Source organism: Protomyctophum bolini, assembly GCF_963924005.1.
Source record: "Protomyctophum bolini genome assembly, chromosome: 12".
NCBI lineage: Eukaryota > Metazoa > Chordata > Actinopteri > Myctophiformes > Myctophidae > Protomyctophum > Protomyctophum bolini.
Genome location: NC_137873.1, coordinates 42,349,496 through 42,366,364, shown reverse-complemented (window position 1 = coordinate 42,366,364; position 16,869 = coordinate 42,349,496). Strand labels below are relative to the sequence as shown.

The window sequence follows — 16,869 nt, the reverse complement described above, 5'->3', positions numbered from 1 at the left end:
CGCAGCCTCCTTTCCTCCCAACCCAGCGTATAGTTTACACCATGGCCACTTCCCCGCAGCCTCCTTTCCTCCCAACCCAGCGTATAGTTTACACCATGGCCACTTCCCCGCAGCCTCCTTTCCTCCCAACCCAGCGTATAGTTTACACCATGGCCACTTCCCCGCAGCCTCCTTTCCTCCCAACCCAGCGTATAGTTTACACCATGGCCACTTCCCCGCAGCCTCCTTTCCTCCCAACCCAGCGTATAGTTTACACCATGGCCACTTCCCCGCAGCCTCCTTTCCTCCCAACCCAGCGTAGTTTACACCATGGCCACTTCCCCGCCGCCTCCTTTCCTCCCAACCCAGCGTATAGTTTACACCATGGCCACTTCCCCGCAGCCTCCTTTCCTCCCAACCCAGCGTATAGTTTACACCATGGCCACTTCCCCGCAGCCTCCTTTCCTCCCAACCCAGCGTATAGTTTACACCATGGCCACTTCCCCGCAGCCTCCTTTCCTCCCAACCCAGCGTATAGTTTACACCATGGCCACTTCCCCGCAGCCTCCTTTCCTCCCAACCCAGCGTATAGTTTACACCATGGCCACTTCCCCGCAGCCTCCTTTCCTCCCAACCCAGCGTAGTTTATTTACACCATGGCCACTTCCCCGCAGCCTCCTCTCCTCCCAACCCAGCGTAGTTTACACCATGGCCACTTCCCCGCAGCCTCCTTTCCTCCCAACCCAGCGTAGTTTATTTACGCCATGGCCACTTCCCCGCAGCCTCCTCTCCTCCCAACCCAGCGTAGTTTACACCATGGCCACTTCCCCGCAGCCTCCTTTCCCTCCCAACCCAGCGTATAGTTTACACCATGGCCACTTCCCCGCAGCCTCCTCTCCTCCCACCCCAGCGTATAGTTTACACCATGGCCACTTCCCCGCAGCCTCCTCTCCTCCCACCCCAGCGTATAGTTTACGCCATGGCCACTTCCCCGCAGCCTCCTTTCCTCCCAACCCAGCGTAGTTTACACCATGGCCACTTCCCCGCAGCCTCCTTTCCTCCCAACCCAGCGTAGTTTACACCATGGCCACTTCCCCGCAGCCTCCTCTCCTCCCAACCCAGCGTAGTTTACACCATGGCCACTTCCCCGCAGCCTCCTCTCCTCCCAACCCAGCGTAGTTTACACCATGGCCACTTCCCCGCAGCCTCCTTTCCTCCCAACCCAGCGTAGTTTACACCATGGCCACTTCCCCGCAGCCTCCTTTCCTCCCAACCCAGCGTAGTTTACACCATGGCCACTTCCCCGCAGCCTCCTTTCCTCCCAACCCAGCGTAGTTTACACCATGGCCACTTCCCCGCAGCCTCCTCTCCTCCCAACCCAGCGTAGTTTACACCATGGCCACTTCCCCGCAGCCTCCTTTCCTCCCAACCCAGCGTAGTTTACACCATGGCCACTTCCCCGCAGCCTCCTTTCCTCCCAACCCAGCGTAGTTTACACCATGGCCACTTCCCCGCAGCCTCCTTTCCTCCCAACCCAGCGTAGTTTACACCATGGCCACTTCCCCGCAGCCTCCTTTCCTCCCAACCCAGCGTAGTTTACACCATGGCCACTTCCCCGCAGCCTCCTTTCCTCCCAACCCAGCGTAGTTTACACCATGGCCACTTCCCCGCAGCCTCCTTTCCTCCCAACCCAGCGTAGTTTACACCATGGCCACTTCCCCGCAGCCTCCTTTCCTCCCAACCCAGCGTAGTTTACACCATGGCCACTTCCCCGCAGCCTCCTTTCCTCCCAACCCAGCGTAGTTTACACCATGGCCACTTCCCCGCAGCCTCCTTTCCTCCCAACCCAGCGTATAGTTTACACCATGGCCACTTCCCCGCCGCCTCCTTTCCTCCCAACCCAGCGTATAGTTTACACCATGGCCACTTCCCCGCAGCCTCCTCTCCTCCCAACCCAGCGTAGTTTACACCATGGCCACTTCCCCGCAGCCTCCTTTCCTCCCAACCCAGCGTATAGTTTACACCATGGCCACTTCCCCGCAGCCTCCTTTCCCTCCCAACCCAGCGTAGTTTATTTACACCATGGCCACTTCCCCGCAGCCTCCTTTCCTCCCAACCCAGCGTAGTTTACACCATGGCCACTTCCCCGCAGCCTCCTTTCCTCCCAACCCAGCGTATAGTTTACACCATGGCCACTTCCCCGCAGCCTCCTTTCCTCCCAACCCAGCGTAGTTTACACCATGGCCACTTCCCCGCAGCCTCCTTTCCTCCCAACCCAGCGTAGTTTACACCATGGCCACTTCCCCGCAGACTCCTTTCCTCCCAACCCAGCGTAGTTTACACCATGGCCACTTCCCCGCAGCCTCCTTTCCTCCCAACCCAGCGTATAGTTTACACCATGGCCACTTCCCTGCAGCCTCCTTTCCTCCCAACCCAGCGTAGTTTATTTACACCATGGCCACTTCCCCGCAGCCTCCTTTCCTCCCAACCCAGCGTAGTTTACACCATGGCCACTTCCCCGCAGCCTCCTTTCCTCCCAACCCAGCGTAGTTTACACCATGGCCACTTCCCCGCAGCCTCCTTTCCTCCCAACCCAGCGTAGTTTACACCATGGCCACTTCCCCGCAGCCTCCTTTCCTCCCAACCCAGCGTATAGTTTACACCATGGCCACTTCCCCGCAGCCTCCTTTCCTCCCAACCCAGCGTAGTTTACACCATGGCCACTTCCCCGCAGCCTCCTTTCCTCCCAACCCAGCATAGTTTATTTACACCATGGCCACTTCCCCGCAGCCTCCTTTCCTCCCAACCCAGCGTAGTTTATTTACACCATGGCCACTTCCCCGCAGCCTCCTTTCCTCCCAACCCAGCGTAGTTTACACCATGGCCACTTCCCTGCAGCCTCCTTTCCTCCCAACCCAGCGTAGTTTATTTACACCATGGCCACTTCCCCGCAGCCTCCTTTCCTCCCAACCCAGCGTAGTTTATTTACACCATGGCCACTTCCCCGCAGCCTCCTTTCCTCCCAACCCAGCGTATAGTTTACACCATGGCCACTTCCCCGCAGCCTCCTTTCCTCCCAACCCAGCGTATAGTTTACACCATGGCCACTTCCCCGCAGCCTCCTTTCCTCCCAACCCAGCGTAGTTTACACCATGGCCACTTCCCTGCAGCTTCCTTTCCTCCCAACCCAGCGCACACAAGACTTCAAATAGCCTTTGAAGTCTTGTGTATAACTCCGACTGATCACTGCAAAGACCGTTCATCTTTTACTGTTTCTGTCCAGAATCTTCTGTAATTTATTGTATACTGTAAGGTTTGTACTGCGACCAATCACAAAGAAGCACCGATGCGTGAAACCAAACCCCGCGTTCTATAGAGAAAGACAACACTAGCACACCAACCCATTTTAGGCGGGAGAAAATAGCAGATCTACAAGCTCATAGCGTGCCACCGAGTGGCGCGCTACGAGCTTGTAGGTCTGCTATTTTTGAAAAATCGAAGAACCACTGACATAGAAACATAGCTTTTTCAGAAAACTGTCATTTTCAAACAGACATCTTTAGAATCTGATCTCATGGTCAGAATGGGCTAACAGACCCCCCCCCCCACACACACACACACACCTCCCCTCTATCTCTCACACACTGTGGCTTATTTGGCTGTGGATCCACGTTAAGGAGACAGGAGAGGAGAGAAGGACAAGACCTCTGGCATTCTCGGAAGGAGAGATTTCAATCAGCGGAAAGAGAGAGAGAGGGAGGGAGAGAGACTATGAGAAGGAGAGCAAAGAGGGAGAGGAGGAAAGGCTTCACCTCCCAAAAGAAAAATGTTTGAAGAATTGTCAGGGACCTCTGTGAGAAAGGTCAGCTCCACAGCAGCAGTGGAAGCACATATGATTCTCCTCATGCAGGACTTTTGATTAGTGAGTGCCAGAGCAAGCAATAGTATCTGTTCCAGCAAAATGCTCATAGCCACCCCTCTGAGAGAACAAGCAGTTTGTACATTTTCAGTAAAGCAGACTCTACGTTCGTTTTGGGACATAGAATTGTGCTAATAAATGTCTCTTGCTCGGATAAACGCAGCGCCCGTAGTGTTCCCACAGCGAAGGCCAGTATCACATTTTTAGACTGAGCTCTTTTCTTTTCTTTCTCCCTGCATTTGATATCATACCGTATGTCTGGCAGCCTTCGTTAACACATCTAAAGGTTTTGTCCGTAGGCACAATTTCCGAAATTGCCTGAATCCACTGATGGAGGCTTTTTAATGAGGCAACAAAAAGTGCAACTCCCTGTGGGAGAGCGGTCGGTCGTGGGAAACCCAACGCGCCACGGGCCTCAGCGGGCAATATGCTCTTCTCTGGGTCCACTCCACAGCAGCTGCTGCCGGATGACTCCATGCCAACATTTTGCAACTTCTGCAATTTCTCGTCCGTCGCGATGACTTAAGGCCACAGCTATTCCGCATAAATCTCTCAGTTATGTTGTAACAACAGCTCATCTGTTCGCAGCCTCATGTGACCGTGAGGCAGAACTAGGGTCGATCAATCCAAGAAAGGAAACATTTCGTTTCGATGTTCTCACCACCACACCCATGGAACTGGGACTTTTCACGGGAGGTTTTTATATCTATTCGGGGGCTATTGCTCGTTTTCCTCTAGTAAAAAGCACAAGCGACCCCTCATGCTATACCCCCCCCCCCCCCCCCCCCCCATCACATTGTCCCACTACCTCTGTCATGGGGCTTTAGTGAACAGACTTGAACAGTAGACTATTGGCAGCATGAAAAACGGCCACATTTTAGAAATAAAACGATCTGTGGACTCCAGAGGCAATGATGATGACCGTCAGACCAGTGTCTGCTGAAGTGTGGCCAGTTCTTTCCTATGTTAATGTGTTGGTTGTGTGGAAGTGAGTTTTTTTTTTTAGATTCAGTGTTAAGTAATGAAACATTAGATCACTGCTTGGAAACTGTTCTACCCTCTTTCAGCGAAGCCAGGGTGGTGCTGGGGTAACCCTGAGCCTTTATACGCTCCCTCACTCCACACCCATCGTTCAACCTCTCCACCCATGACCCTTTTTATTCCATTCCTTCTTTCATACCATAGTGCGTGCGTGCGTGCGTGTGTGCGTGCGTGCGGGAGGGGGGACGGGGGGCCCCACTCGTGACATCACGGCTGAGGGCAGTATAGAAGCATCTGGTCCAGGGTGTGGAGCCCTGCTTCGCTCCTCTCCATCAGGAGCCTCATGGCTCCAGCCGTGAGTCAGGGTTCCTAATGAACACCAGACTCCTCGCATCAGGCTGAGGTCACCCTACGGGAACCTCAGGAGAATGGTGTTGATGTGTACATGGTGTGTGTGTGTGTGTGTGTGTGTGTGTTCGCGTGTGCGAGCGCGTGCATGTGCGTGCTTGCGTGTGCGTGCGTGTTTGTTTTGGTGAAGCTGCGGTCGAGGTCTCATTCAGTGTTCTGTTATAAACTAGGCCATGACGCGCAGAAGAGGACCACACAACTAACGCAAGTGGAGAAAGATAGCAACACTGCACTGCAACTTCCTAACATCAACATATGGGAGTGATAAAGAAAGTGAGTAAATCATTATCGTTGAGGGGCTGAGAGAGAGAGAGAGAGAGAGTGGTGGAGAATTATGCATAACCAAAACCTGCATATTATGACACAAAGTTCAGGGGTTTAGGGTTATGGACTCCTAAGCAGCCTTTGGATACTGAATGACATGCAAAGCTCAGTGAATTCACCGTGTCCCCTTCCTGGTTCTGTAAATACCCCGCAGCCATATGTGGTATTTGATCCCCCTCGACTCAACCTCCATGTAAACCAGCACTATGTGGGGGATTAATCTCAGGAAAGAGCACCTACAATGAGCCTGCCATGAGCGGATATATACTAGCCCATTCTGACCTGAGATCAGATTCTAAAAATGTCTGTTTGAAAATGACAGTTTTCTGAAAAAAAAGCTATGTTTCATATGTCAGTGGTTCTTCGATTAAAAAAAAAAATAGCAGACCTACAAGCTCGTAGCGCGCCACTCGGTGGCGCGCTACGAGCTTGTAGATCTGCTATTTTTCAATAGCTAAAGCATAACATAATGCTAACACCAAAAAAGGGGTTCCCGCCCAAAATGTGCTAGTCTCTGGATAAGCGGGTCACTCACACTATCCAATATGTTATGAATTACACGGCTATCACTCTATCAGTTCTGTGTTTACACAGATGTTTGTCACACGGGATAAAGAATATAACAGAATGCTGAGAAGGAAGCTGAAACAGACTGTTTGTAATCAAGGTTTTCATTTTCAATCACCCCCCCACTTAATTTCCTGTTATATTACTAGTTGGGAAATCTTAAATTAACTGCATAATAATAATAATAATAAGAGAGGAGGCACATAATGCCATATCCTGTTATGGTCCAATTGTATAGTCTTTAAAGGGACATTTGTTAATGACGTTTAGGAGCTTTAGAACACTTTCCTGGGGGTCTTTATGTGTGTAATATGTGGTTTTAGATATTTTAGATTGTAGCAGTGAGCCTGTTGTCTCTGATGTCATGGACACTGGGCTCACTTCCTTCCTGGACTACATGTTGTCTCAGTAAGACAGCTCTCCCACCTATCCACAAGGAGGAGCAGTGCACCAAAGAATTATTGGAATTGTAGTCCAGGAAGGAAGTGAGCCCAGTGTCCATGACATCAGAGACAACAGGCTCACTGCTACAATCTAAAATATCTAAAACCACATATTACACACATAAATACCCCCAGGAAAGTGATCTAAAGCTTCTACACGTCATTAACATATATTTTTTTTTGCAAAAAGGGTGAGACGCTTCTTGGCCCTCAGAATGGGTGGCATCATCATCACGCCTCATTGCACAGGAGCTTGTTTGCTTAATGTCTGACCTCTCGTTTATTATAGCCTACTCCTCCTCACGAGACAATTTGTACAATATATACTGTACAATGAGGAGATTGTGTGCGCGCCACGTGGGTCTTCACAGGGAAAATCTCCCCGAATCTAACTTTGACACAGCTGTAAATTGCTTGAATTACAGTGACTCAACAGTTTACAGGTAATAACATTCATATGCAGTGACTATTAACCCATTCTGAACGGGAACCCGTTTTGGTGTTAGCATCATGTCGTGCTTTAGCTATTGAAAAATAGCAGATCTACAAGCTCATAGCGCGCCACCGAGTGGCGCGCTACGAGCTTGTAGGTCTGCTATTTTTGAAAAATCGAAGAACGACTGACATTTTTAGAATCTGATCTCGGGTCAGAATGGGTTAATCAGACCAGTGTGTGTCCAGTGGAAACCTCGTATGAATCTGATCTCAGGTCAGAATGGGTTAAGAGCCCTGTCACAGTCGCTACATCTACTGTACCACAGCCTATGCCCCCAAAATTGTGGAGACTTTTACATTACAAATGCAAATGGCACCAGGTGCTCTTTCGTGAATTTGGCTCCGGTAACTGAAACCAACATCAAGTTTTGAATAGTTAGTTAACTATATAGCCCATCTACATTGACACGTTGTGAGCTTGTATAGATTGGCTATTTTTAACTATTCAAAAATGTTTAGCAAAATAGTAAAGAAAAAAGGCAAAGATAGTTTAGGGATAATAAGGGGTTTAGCGGTGACGGAAATGGAGCCCTAGAAGAGCCCTATTTCCGTCCATGATAAACCCCTTATCCTTAACCCATTCTGACCTGAGATCAGATTCATACGAGGTTTCCACTGGACACACACTGGTCTGATTAACCCATTCTGACCTGAGATCAGATTCTAGAAATGTCAGTCGTTCTTCGATTTTTCAAAAATAGCAGACCTACAAGCTCGTATCGCGCCACTCGGTGGCGCGATATGAGCTTGTAGATCTGCTATTTTTCAATAGGTAAAGCATAACATGATGCTAACACCAAAATGGGTGCCCGGTCAGAATGGGTTAAACTACTTTGACTTTGTTTTTGTTTTTTAAACTAGCCAATCTACAAGCTCACAACGTGTCGATACAGCTCTAGGGCTAAAACCCCTTTGCCTTTTTTTTTTTTTTTTACTATTCTGCAAAACCTTTTTTGAATACCGGTAGACAGTTAAAATGGCCAGTCTAACAAGCTCACAATGTGTCAATGTAGATTGGCTAGTAGTTGAACTATTCAAAAATGATTTTCAAAATAGTAAAAAAAAAAAAATTAAAAAAAGCTAATAAGTTTAGGGATAAGGGGTTTAGCGGGTGAGGAACAATTTGCCCGTAGGGCCCTATTTTTGCCATGTTTTGGAAGACATGGCAAACTACTAAGTAGTTCAAAAAGCCAATATACTGCAAGCTCACAAGTAGATCGGCCCATGATGTCCATTTAGAGTGACCTGCTGTGGAATGTACTGACCTTATAGCCAGGTAGAACACGACTAAAGGACTTTGATCTCTCCACAAAGCGGGTGCCCATGGGCTATAGTTCCAAACATTGGAACTATCCCATTGAGACAAAGCGGGTGCCTATGGGCTATAGTTCCAAACATTGCTCCTAGGCTGGAACTATCCCATTGAGACAAAGCGGGTGCCTATGGGCTATAGTTCCAAACATTGCTCCTAGGCTGGAACTATCCCATTGAGACAAAGCGGGTGCCTATGGGCTATAGTTCCAAACATTGCTCCTAGGCTGGAACTATCCCATTGAGACAAAGCGGGTGCCTATGGGCTATAGTTCCAAACATTGCTCCTAGGCTGGAACTATCCCATTGAGACAAAGCGGGTGCCTATGGGCTATAGTTCCAAACATTGCTCCTAGGCTGGAACTATCCCATTGAGACAAAGCGGGTGCCTATGGGCTATAGTTCCACACATTGCTCCTAGGCTGGAACTATCCCATTGAGATAGAACGAGCACTTCCGCATTCCATTGTTAACAATGGGCGTCAACGCTATAGTGTCGCCACTCTCTTCACTAAATGACTCTGCTATTAGTCTACTAAAGTCTAAAGGCTTTTGATATTTCTGTTGTATGGTATGGGGATCAAAGACTTGGTGGAAATGAATCTTTTTCAAGTATACTCCTTTGTTGCTATTGAATTGTGTGATTGCGCTGCTGATGTGAATCTGTGTCTTCTGAGTGGCGACAGCTGTGACAGGCGCCAGTTTCTTAGTTTTCTCAATTGTGACAGAATTGTTGTTATTGACGGTGTTGGCATGCCATCTAGTCAATCATGTGAACCTACCTACAGTAATGAGTACTAGTAGTAGTATGTGTATTCCTTTTGTTCAGGACATAATCCCCCCCCCCCCCTCCCCTCTCTCCCCCCCCCCCCCCCTCCCCTCTCTCTCCCCCCCCCCCCCCTCTCTCTCTAGTGCCATGTCCTCATTTATAATCATCTGCTATTTTCTTTAACAACACGTGACTGCTGTTCAAGCTAGAGGTTTTGAGCTCTGACATAATGGACTTCTATAGTCCTCTACTACTACTTTAGGATTATGCTCTCATTTCTCAGTTCCCATTCGGGTTCAGTTGCTTTCAGATTGAACGGTACGTTGGTGGTGAGAGGTCCCTACTACTGTACAGAACCTAGTAGGCAGGGGCTCATGGGACCACCACTGACCTCTGGCGCACATGAAATGAACACAAGGCCACACTCTTGCACACGCTGTTAAATATCAATGCAAGTGCCACGTAAGAAATTTTTCGACTCTGAGTCAATGTCTCAGCGGACCCTTGGCAATTTCCCTCATTATTAATAACGTCAATAACGTCACGCCAGACATGTCGGTGATGTCACCCAAAGCATGACAACACCGTGGGTGTGACTCACCTGGCTCTTTGGCGCTGAGGTCTTTCAGAACATGCTTGGCCATCGCTGAGAGCTGTGCCTGGAAGCTCTGCAGTGAACCCTGCAGCGAGCTGACGTCAGCGCTCTGAGTCCCCAGGGTGGCGTTCATCCTGTGCACGTGGTCCCACAGGTCCTTCAGCCCTTGGACGTTACCGGAAACCCCGTCGTCGGAACTTCCGCCGCCGCCTACCACCTCGAGTCTCGCCAGGCGCCTGTCTACGGCGGAGATGCCGTTGGAGACGTCCCGGGTGTTCTCCTTACATTGACCCAGTTCAAATGACATCTGGTTATTGAGGGTTTCTAGTCTGTCCCTCAGTCCATCCAGCTGTCCGTTGGTCACTTCTGTCTGGCTGCCGGGTGACGTGCCCGACGTTGCCCCACCGTGCTCGCTGCCCGGGCTGCCCGGGGGGCAGCGCAGAGGAGCACACGTGGAGTTGATTTTATGTAGATCCTGGGTGTACTTGTTCAGAGAGTCACCTAACGCATTAACGGTTCCAGCCAGACCAATCACATTGTCTTGGAGATTAATCAGTCCTTTCTTGAAGTCCTCCATGCTCTTGGTGCCTTTCTGACGTTCGGCCGCCTGCCTGTCGATAATGTCCTCCAGTGTCCTGAGCTTGTCTGAGTTGGCGCTGACGTCGGTGTTCAGAACGTCCACGTTGGTCCTGCACAGTCTCACGTCCTTCACTACGTTTTCTAAACCGGCAGATGACGAGGTGGACGGACTGACGGAGCCGGCAGAATCCCCTGAACCCGAGCCTGAGCATCCTGCGGAGCACATCTCTCCGACGGCGTTGACTTTATCGTCCAAGCCCTGGATGAGGAACTTGTTGTTGTTCACCTCCGCCTGGACGGCGTCCATGGAGTCTCCGAACATGCCGGGGAAGGAGTTGTTGCTGATCTCCACCAGCATGTTGGTGAACTGGTCCTCCATGTTGGTCAGACGCTCTTCCAGTAGCTTCCGAAGTGCTTCCGTCTCGTCCGCGATGGCGCGGCTGAGCTTCTCCTCGATGTAGAAGCAGTGGAGCTCGGCGTTCTGCTCCGTGACGTTGAGGCGCTCCTCTAACTCCTCGATCATGAGCGTGTAATCGTTGTCGTCGTCCTCCCGAGGCCCGGCGGACAGGTTGGCCAGCTCGTTGTCTATGCGGACGTTTAGGATCCGGTGAGCTTCTGCGATCCGGTCGATCTCGCGCCACAGGTCTTTGTGGTCGCCGTGCAGGTCCTCTTCCTGTTTGGGTTTAGCGGGACCGATCTGCCGTCCGGTCCGTACGGGTCCGTCCGCGGCGGCCATGTCCAGACGCAGCGCGCGGATCTCCTTCCTCAGGTCCGCCTCCTTGGTGTTGACCAGCGTGGTCAGGCTGGCCAGGTTCTGGTCGTTCCCCTCCTCGCAGGTCTTCTCCAAGGTCTGGATCCTGTGGTCGCAGGAGCTCCGTAGCGCGGCCATCCTCTCGTCCACGTTCTGGTTCACGTCCGCCGTCAGCTTCTCAAACTTGTCGTCGACGTAGGTCTGCAGGACGTCGAGGTCGGTCGGAGCGCCGCCCTCCCCCCCGTGCACTGAGCCCGGAGCCTGAGCCTGCGACGCGTCCATCAGCAGGCGGATCTGCCCCTCGTGGCTGGTCACGGTCCCCCTCAGCTCCTCCATGGCCTCGTCCTTGCTCTTCAGGGCCTCGTTCATGTCGTCCAGCCTGGCCATCATCTTCTCCACGCCCCTCTCTTCTCCGGCCGCTCCTCCTCCCCTGGTGGCCTGGTGCCCGTCCAGCGTGGCTCTGCTCTCCTCCTGTGTCCCCGTGGCCGAGGTGCCGTCGGGCGGACGCATGTTGTTGAGGAGCGTGACCAGCAGCTTGTTGGTGTCCTCCTGGAGGTCGGTGCGGAGGTTGGCGGTCAGGCCCGTCAGGGCGGCCTGCAGGTCCTGGACGGTCTGAGAGAGGCGCTGCACTTCGCTCTCCAGGACGCGGGTCTTGTCCGTCCCGCCGAGCCTCGCCTCTTGGTGTCCCGCCTCTCTGCGCTCTGACCCTGTAAGCCAAAATAAATAATAATAAATAATTTTTACAATTCAGTTCAAATTCAATTAATATGATTATTGTGCCAATTTAGTCACTTTCAATCAATCTGGGGTCCATATTTTGGGCAAGTCTTTATTGTGAATGAATTTAAAAATGTATGAAAATACAAGCTACTAGTTCTGAGCTTATAACATGAGATAAGCCGTTTCATAACAGTGGGGGTGGGGGGGGGGGGGGGGGCACAGCTAGAGGATATGACATGTTGGGAACTTGGCATGGAAAGCTTTAGGAAAACCCTGTCCTAGTAACACAGCTATCAGTTGCATATCAGTTACTGCAATATCAACGGAAAATGTCATTTTTCATCTAAAGAAATCACACCCGTGTGAAGTGAGGGGCTCTCTTATCATCATACATCAATGCCCGTCATGCATGTGTGTACCACATGGTTTGTGGTACACATGCACAGACACACAAACACAAAGCTGGGCGTAGGAAGGGGCTAGCGCCCCTCAAAAAGGGGAGGTCCAGTTGATATCTTACTCTGTGAGTGCCTGGTGGCGGTGGTCTGCCCAGGGATCGGCTGGTGGTGCTGGGGCTGTGTTCCCTGTACTCTCTGGCGGTTGGGCGGCGCCTTCAGGTCCTTACAGTCTGGACCTTGGTGACCAGGGCAGCATCTCCACTCCAACTCTGTCACGCTCTTGAAGGCCACCTTGTATGTCGGTCGAAAGCGCGTTTGGTACCTTTGGGGACGAGGAGAACCACACGGCGTTCGATTATAGTTCAATCATTCTGAAGTTAGTATGCATACATTTATATATTAATTGATATCATAATATTTCACATGCATCGATTTTTATGGGCAAAAAGAAGCAATAACAGTTGCCTAATGTGTATGCTTTAGTTGTATTCTTTTTGTAGCACATTATCATCGTGAACATGTCAAGCCTCTTGCCAAATAACTCATTCTGACCGGGAACCCATTTTGGTATTAGCATCATGTTATGCTTTAGCTATTGAAAAATAGCAGATCTACAAGCTCATAGCGCGCCACCGAGTGGCGCGCTACGAGCTTGTAGGTCTGCTATTTTTGAAAAATCGAAGAACGACTGACATTTTTTTAAATCTGATCTCAGGTCAGAATGGGTTCATCAGACCAGTGTGTGTCCAGCGGAAACCTCGTATGAATCTGATCTCAGGTCAGAATGGGATAAGGCAAAGCGTTCCCAGCAGAAACAATAGATGACATCATCACGTCCTTCAAAGCGAGCACAGGGGTCGTTGGTGGAGCATCTGGAAAACGGATTATGCCTGAAAACCTCTTCATCTCTGCCTCTAGTCCTCGAATGGCCTCCTGTCAGATAACGCTGTCCTATCTTGATGGAGCTGACAGGAGGGGAATTCACAGATCATCTCCCCAACGTGCACACAGTGCAGTGGCGGGCCAGTAACCAAGTAGCCTACAAACAACCAGTATTTTGCAGGGGATACTTATTTATTTCACTCCACTAAATGTTGTACTTTTGGCTCCACTACTATTTCCAGGAAGGGAAAAAAAGACATTAAGAATTAACCATTTTATTATGCCCCGTTTCAAATGTGTTGTGGAAATAGCACTGCTGCCGAGCATTTATTTACAAACTCAATTGATGGCCTATGCGTCGCCAGGCCCAGGAAGTAATTCCCATGCATTTTTCCCATAGACATTTCAAAAAGTATTTATTTAAATACCTTTTAAGCAACCTTTAAGCGACCTTTTAAGGTATTTAAAGACCTTCAAAGCCTATACTCGAGTTGTGACAAATCATGACAACAAACAAATAATTACAGAGAAGGAAAAACAACAACAAAAAGTGTTTGTTAACCTGACGTTTTTTTTCTTCTTTCTAATTATTTGTTCTGCCCAAATAATGTGTTTGTTGTCATGATTTGTCACGACTCGAGTTGGCTTTGTACGACGCTTTAAAGGTCTTTAAATAAATACATTTTTAAATGTCTATGGGAAAAAATGCATTAAAATGCATTCCCCTGGCCAGCCGGGGCGCCTGATGGAGGGGAAAGGAACTGGTTGGAATAACGTGTTCCTTCCACGCGCTACGTCCAACCAGGGAAACTCCCCCCCTGTCAGGTGTAAAGGAGCAACTTGGACACTCAGGCATGAAGGGAGCATGAGTTAAGTCTGTTGCTCTCCCCAGGTTGGCGGAGGGTGTGTAAAGCCCAGGATCACAGTAGATGATTGGCACAGGGGTGAAAAATGGGTTACAAAATCGTGGGATAAAAAATATATTAAAAGAATATATATATATATTTCCTGGGCCTGGCGTCGTCATGAAAGGGGGCGGGACCGCGACGCTCTATACGTGTTCGGGAGAGGGAATCTTGGCGGGGAGGGTGATATCACTGCACATGTCAGGGCTCTACGTCCTCCCGGTGGGGGCTCCTCACTGGCAGGTGAGTCAGTATAGGATACAACAGTATATGTCCTCCCAGTGGGGGCTCCTCACTGGCAGGTGAGTCAGTATAGGATACAACAGTATATGTCCTCCCAGTGGGGGCTCCTCACTGGCAGGTGAGTCAGTATAGGATACAACAGTATATGTCCTCCCGGTGGGGGCTCCTCACTGGCAGGTGAGTCAGTATAGGATACAACAGTATGTCCTCCCGGTGGGGGCTCCTCACTGGCAGGTGAGTCAGTATAGGATACAACAGTATATGTCCTCCCGGTGGGGGCTCCTCACTGACAGGTGAGTCAGTATAGGATACTACAGTACGTCCTCCCGGTGGGGGCTCCTCACTGGCAGGTGAGTCAGTATAGGATACAACAGTATGTCCTCCCGGTGGGGGCTCCTCACTGGCAGGTGAGTCAGTATAGGATACAACAGTATATGTCCTCCCGGTGGGGGCTCCTCACTGACGGGTGAGTCAGTATAGGATACTACAGTACGTCCTCCCGGTGGGGGCTCCTCACTGGCAGGTGAGTCAGTATAGGATACAACAGTATGTCCTCCCGGTGGGGGCTCCTCACTGGCAGGTGAGTCAGTATAGGATACAACAGTATATGTCCTCCCGGTGGGGGCTCCTCACTGACAGGTGAGTCAGTATAGGATACTACAGTACGTCCTCCCGGTGGGGGCTCCTCACTGGCAGGTGAGTCAGTATAGGATACAACAGTATGTCCTCCCGGTGGGGGCTCCTCACTGGCAGGTGAGTCAGCATAGGATACAACAGTATATGTCCTCCCGGTGGGGGCTCCTCACTGGCAGGTGAGTCAGTATAGGATACAACAGTATGTCCTCCCGGTGGGGGCTCCTCACTGGCAGGTGAGTCAGCATAGGATACAACAGTATATGTCCTCCCGGTGGGGGCTCCTCACTGGCAGGTGAGTCAGTATAGGATACAACAGTATGTCCTCCCCGTGGGGGCTCCTCACTGGCAGGTGAGTCAGTATAGGATACTACAGTACGTCCTCCCGGTGGGGGCTCCTCACTGGCAGGTGAGTCAGTATAGGATACAACAGTATGTCCTCCCGGTGGGGGCTCCTCACTGGCAGGTGAGTCAGTATAGGATACTACAGTACGTCCTCCCGGTGGGGGCTCCTCACTGGCAGGTGAGTCAGTATAGGATACAACAGTATGTCCTCCCGGTGGGGGCTCCTCACTGGCAGGTGAGTCAGTATAGGATACAACAGTATGTCCTCCCGGTAGGGGCTCCTCACTGCCAGGTGAGTCAGTATAGGATACAACAGTATATGTCCTCCCGGTGGGGGCTCCTCACTGGCAGGTGAGTCAGTATATTGTAGGGTGCGGCTGTGGCTCAGGAGGTAGAGCAGGTCGTCCAATGATCCCTGGGTCGGCGGTTCGAATCCCGGCTCCTCCTGTCCACATGTGGAAGTGTCCTTGGGCAAGACACTGAACCCTACGTTGCCTCCAATGAGTCGGTCGGTGTGAGCTCGTCACCATTGGTGTGTGAATGTGGGAAGTGAGGACGCTGGCGTCGACTGTTCGCCGCTTCACCTCCCCAATGTATGAATGAACGAACCGTTGTAAAGCGCTTTGAGCACTTGGAAAAGCGCTATAAAAATGCAATTCATTATTTTATATACGTTATGACAAGCACCCTAACCCTCCACTCCATCCCCCACATCATGGGAAGCAACCGTTTAATTTCCCTCCAATGTTGTGAGATATACTGTACTATATTGCGCAACAAAAGCCAAATTCTTGGCTTGAATCCTCCTACCAACCAAGATTTAGTAGTACGCTAAATAACTGACAGATATATTAATGGGGCGGGCTGTGGTGTGTGTCTGGCGTCACATGGCGTGGTGTTTGTTTGGGGGTTGGGTTAACCCTTCGAGGAGTATAGGTTGCCTTGCGCCACAAACAACCATGTATATCCCATTCTGACCTGAGATCAGATTCATACAAGGTTTCCACTGGACACACACTGGTCTGATTGACCCATTCTGACCTGAGATCAGATTCTAAAAATGTCAGTCGTTCTTCGATTTAAAAAAAATAGCAGACCTACAAGCTCGTAGCGCGCCACTCGGTGGCGCGCTATGAGCTTGTAGATCTGCTATTTTTAAATAGCTAAAGCATGACATGATGCTAACACCAGAATGGGTTAAATTGACATTGATTTCACAATATTATACATTGGGGTCTCAGAGATAGAAATGCCATTAAATGGGAGGGGTCCGTAGACTATAATAATGCATGTCAAACTGGAGGTCCTTGAAGTTAAACGGGTTGAGAATCACTGCATATATACAATATTCTCTTCAAATCATTGTATAGCACATTTAAAAACGACTCTCATCGTGCCAAAGTGCTTCACAGGTCAAAGAAAAACAATCCTAAAAAAAAATGGAGAAAAAAAAATCCTATGTATAAAGTGCAAGAGTAAAATTAGGGGGACCGGAAGGCTTGAGAGTAGAGGAAGGTTTTGAGCCTAGACTTAAACCTCTCAGTGGAGGGGGCAGATCTGCATGACATTGAGTGGGATGCTGTTCCAAATTTTGGGGGCTGCGACAGCAAGGGGCTCGGTCG

General features: G+C 50.2%; 1 protein-coding gene across 1 annotated transcript in view; it reads right to left on the bottom strand.

The window, feature by feature from the left end:
- emilin2a (elastin microfibril interfacer 2a) overlaps positions 1-16,869 on the bottom strand; it is a 40,423-nt gene that overhangs the window by 22,141 nt on the left and 1,413 nt on the right. Inside the window, exons 3-4 of the mRNA XM_080777441.1 lie at positions 12,362-12,561; positions 9,798-11,828 (exon numbers count right to left, since the gene is read on the bottom strand). Of these exons, the coding sequence (XP_080633567.1) occupies positions 9,798-11,828; positions 12,362-12,561 (2,231 nt within the window). The remainder of the gene's footprint in view (positions 1-9,797; positions 11,829-12,361; positions 12,562-16,869) is intronic.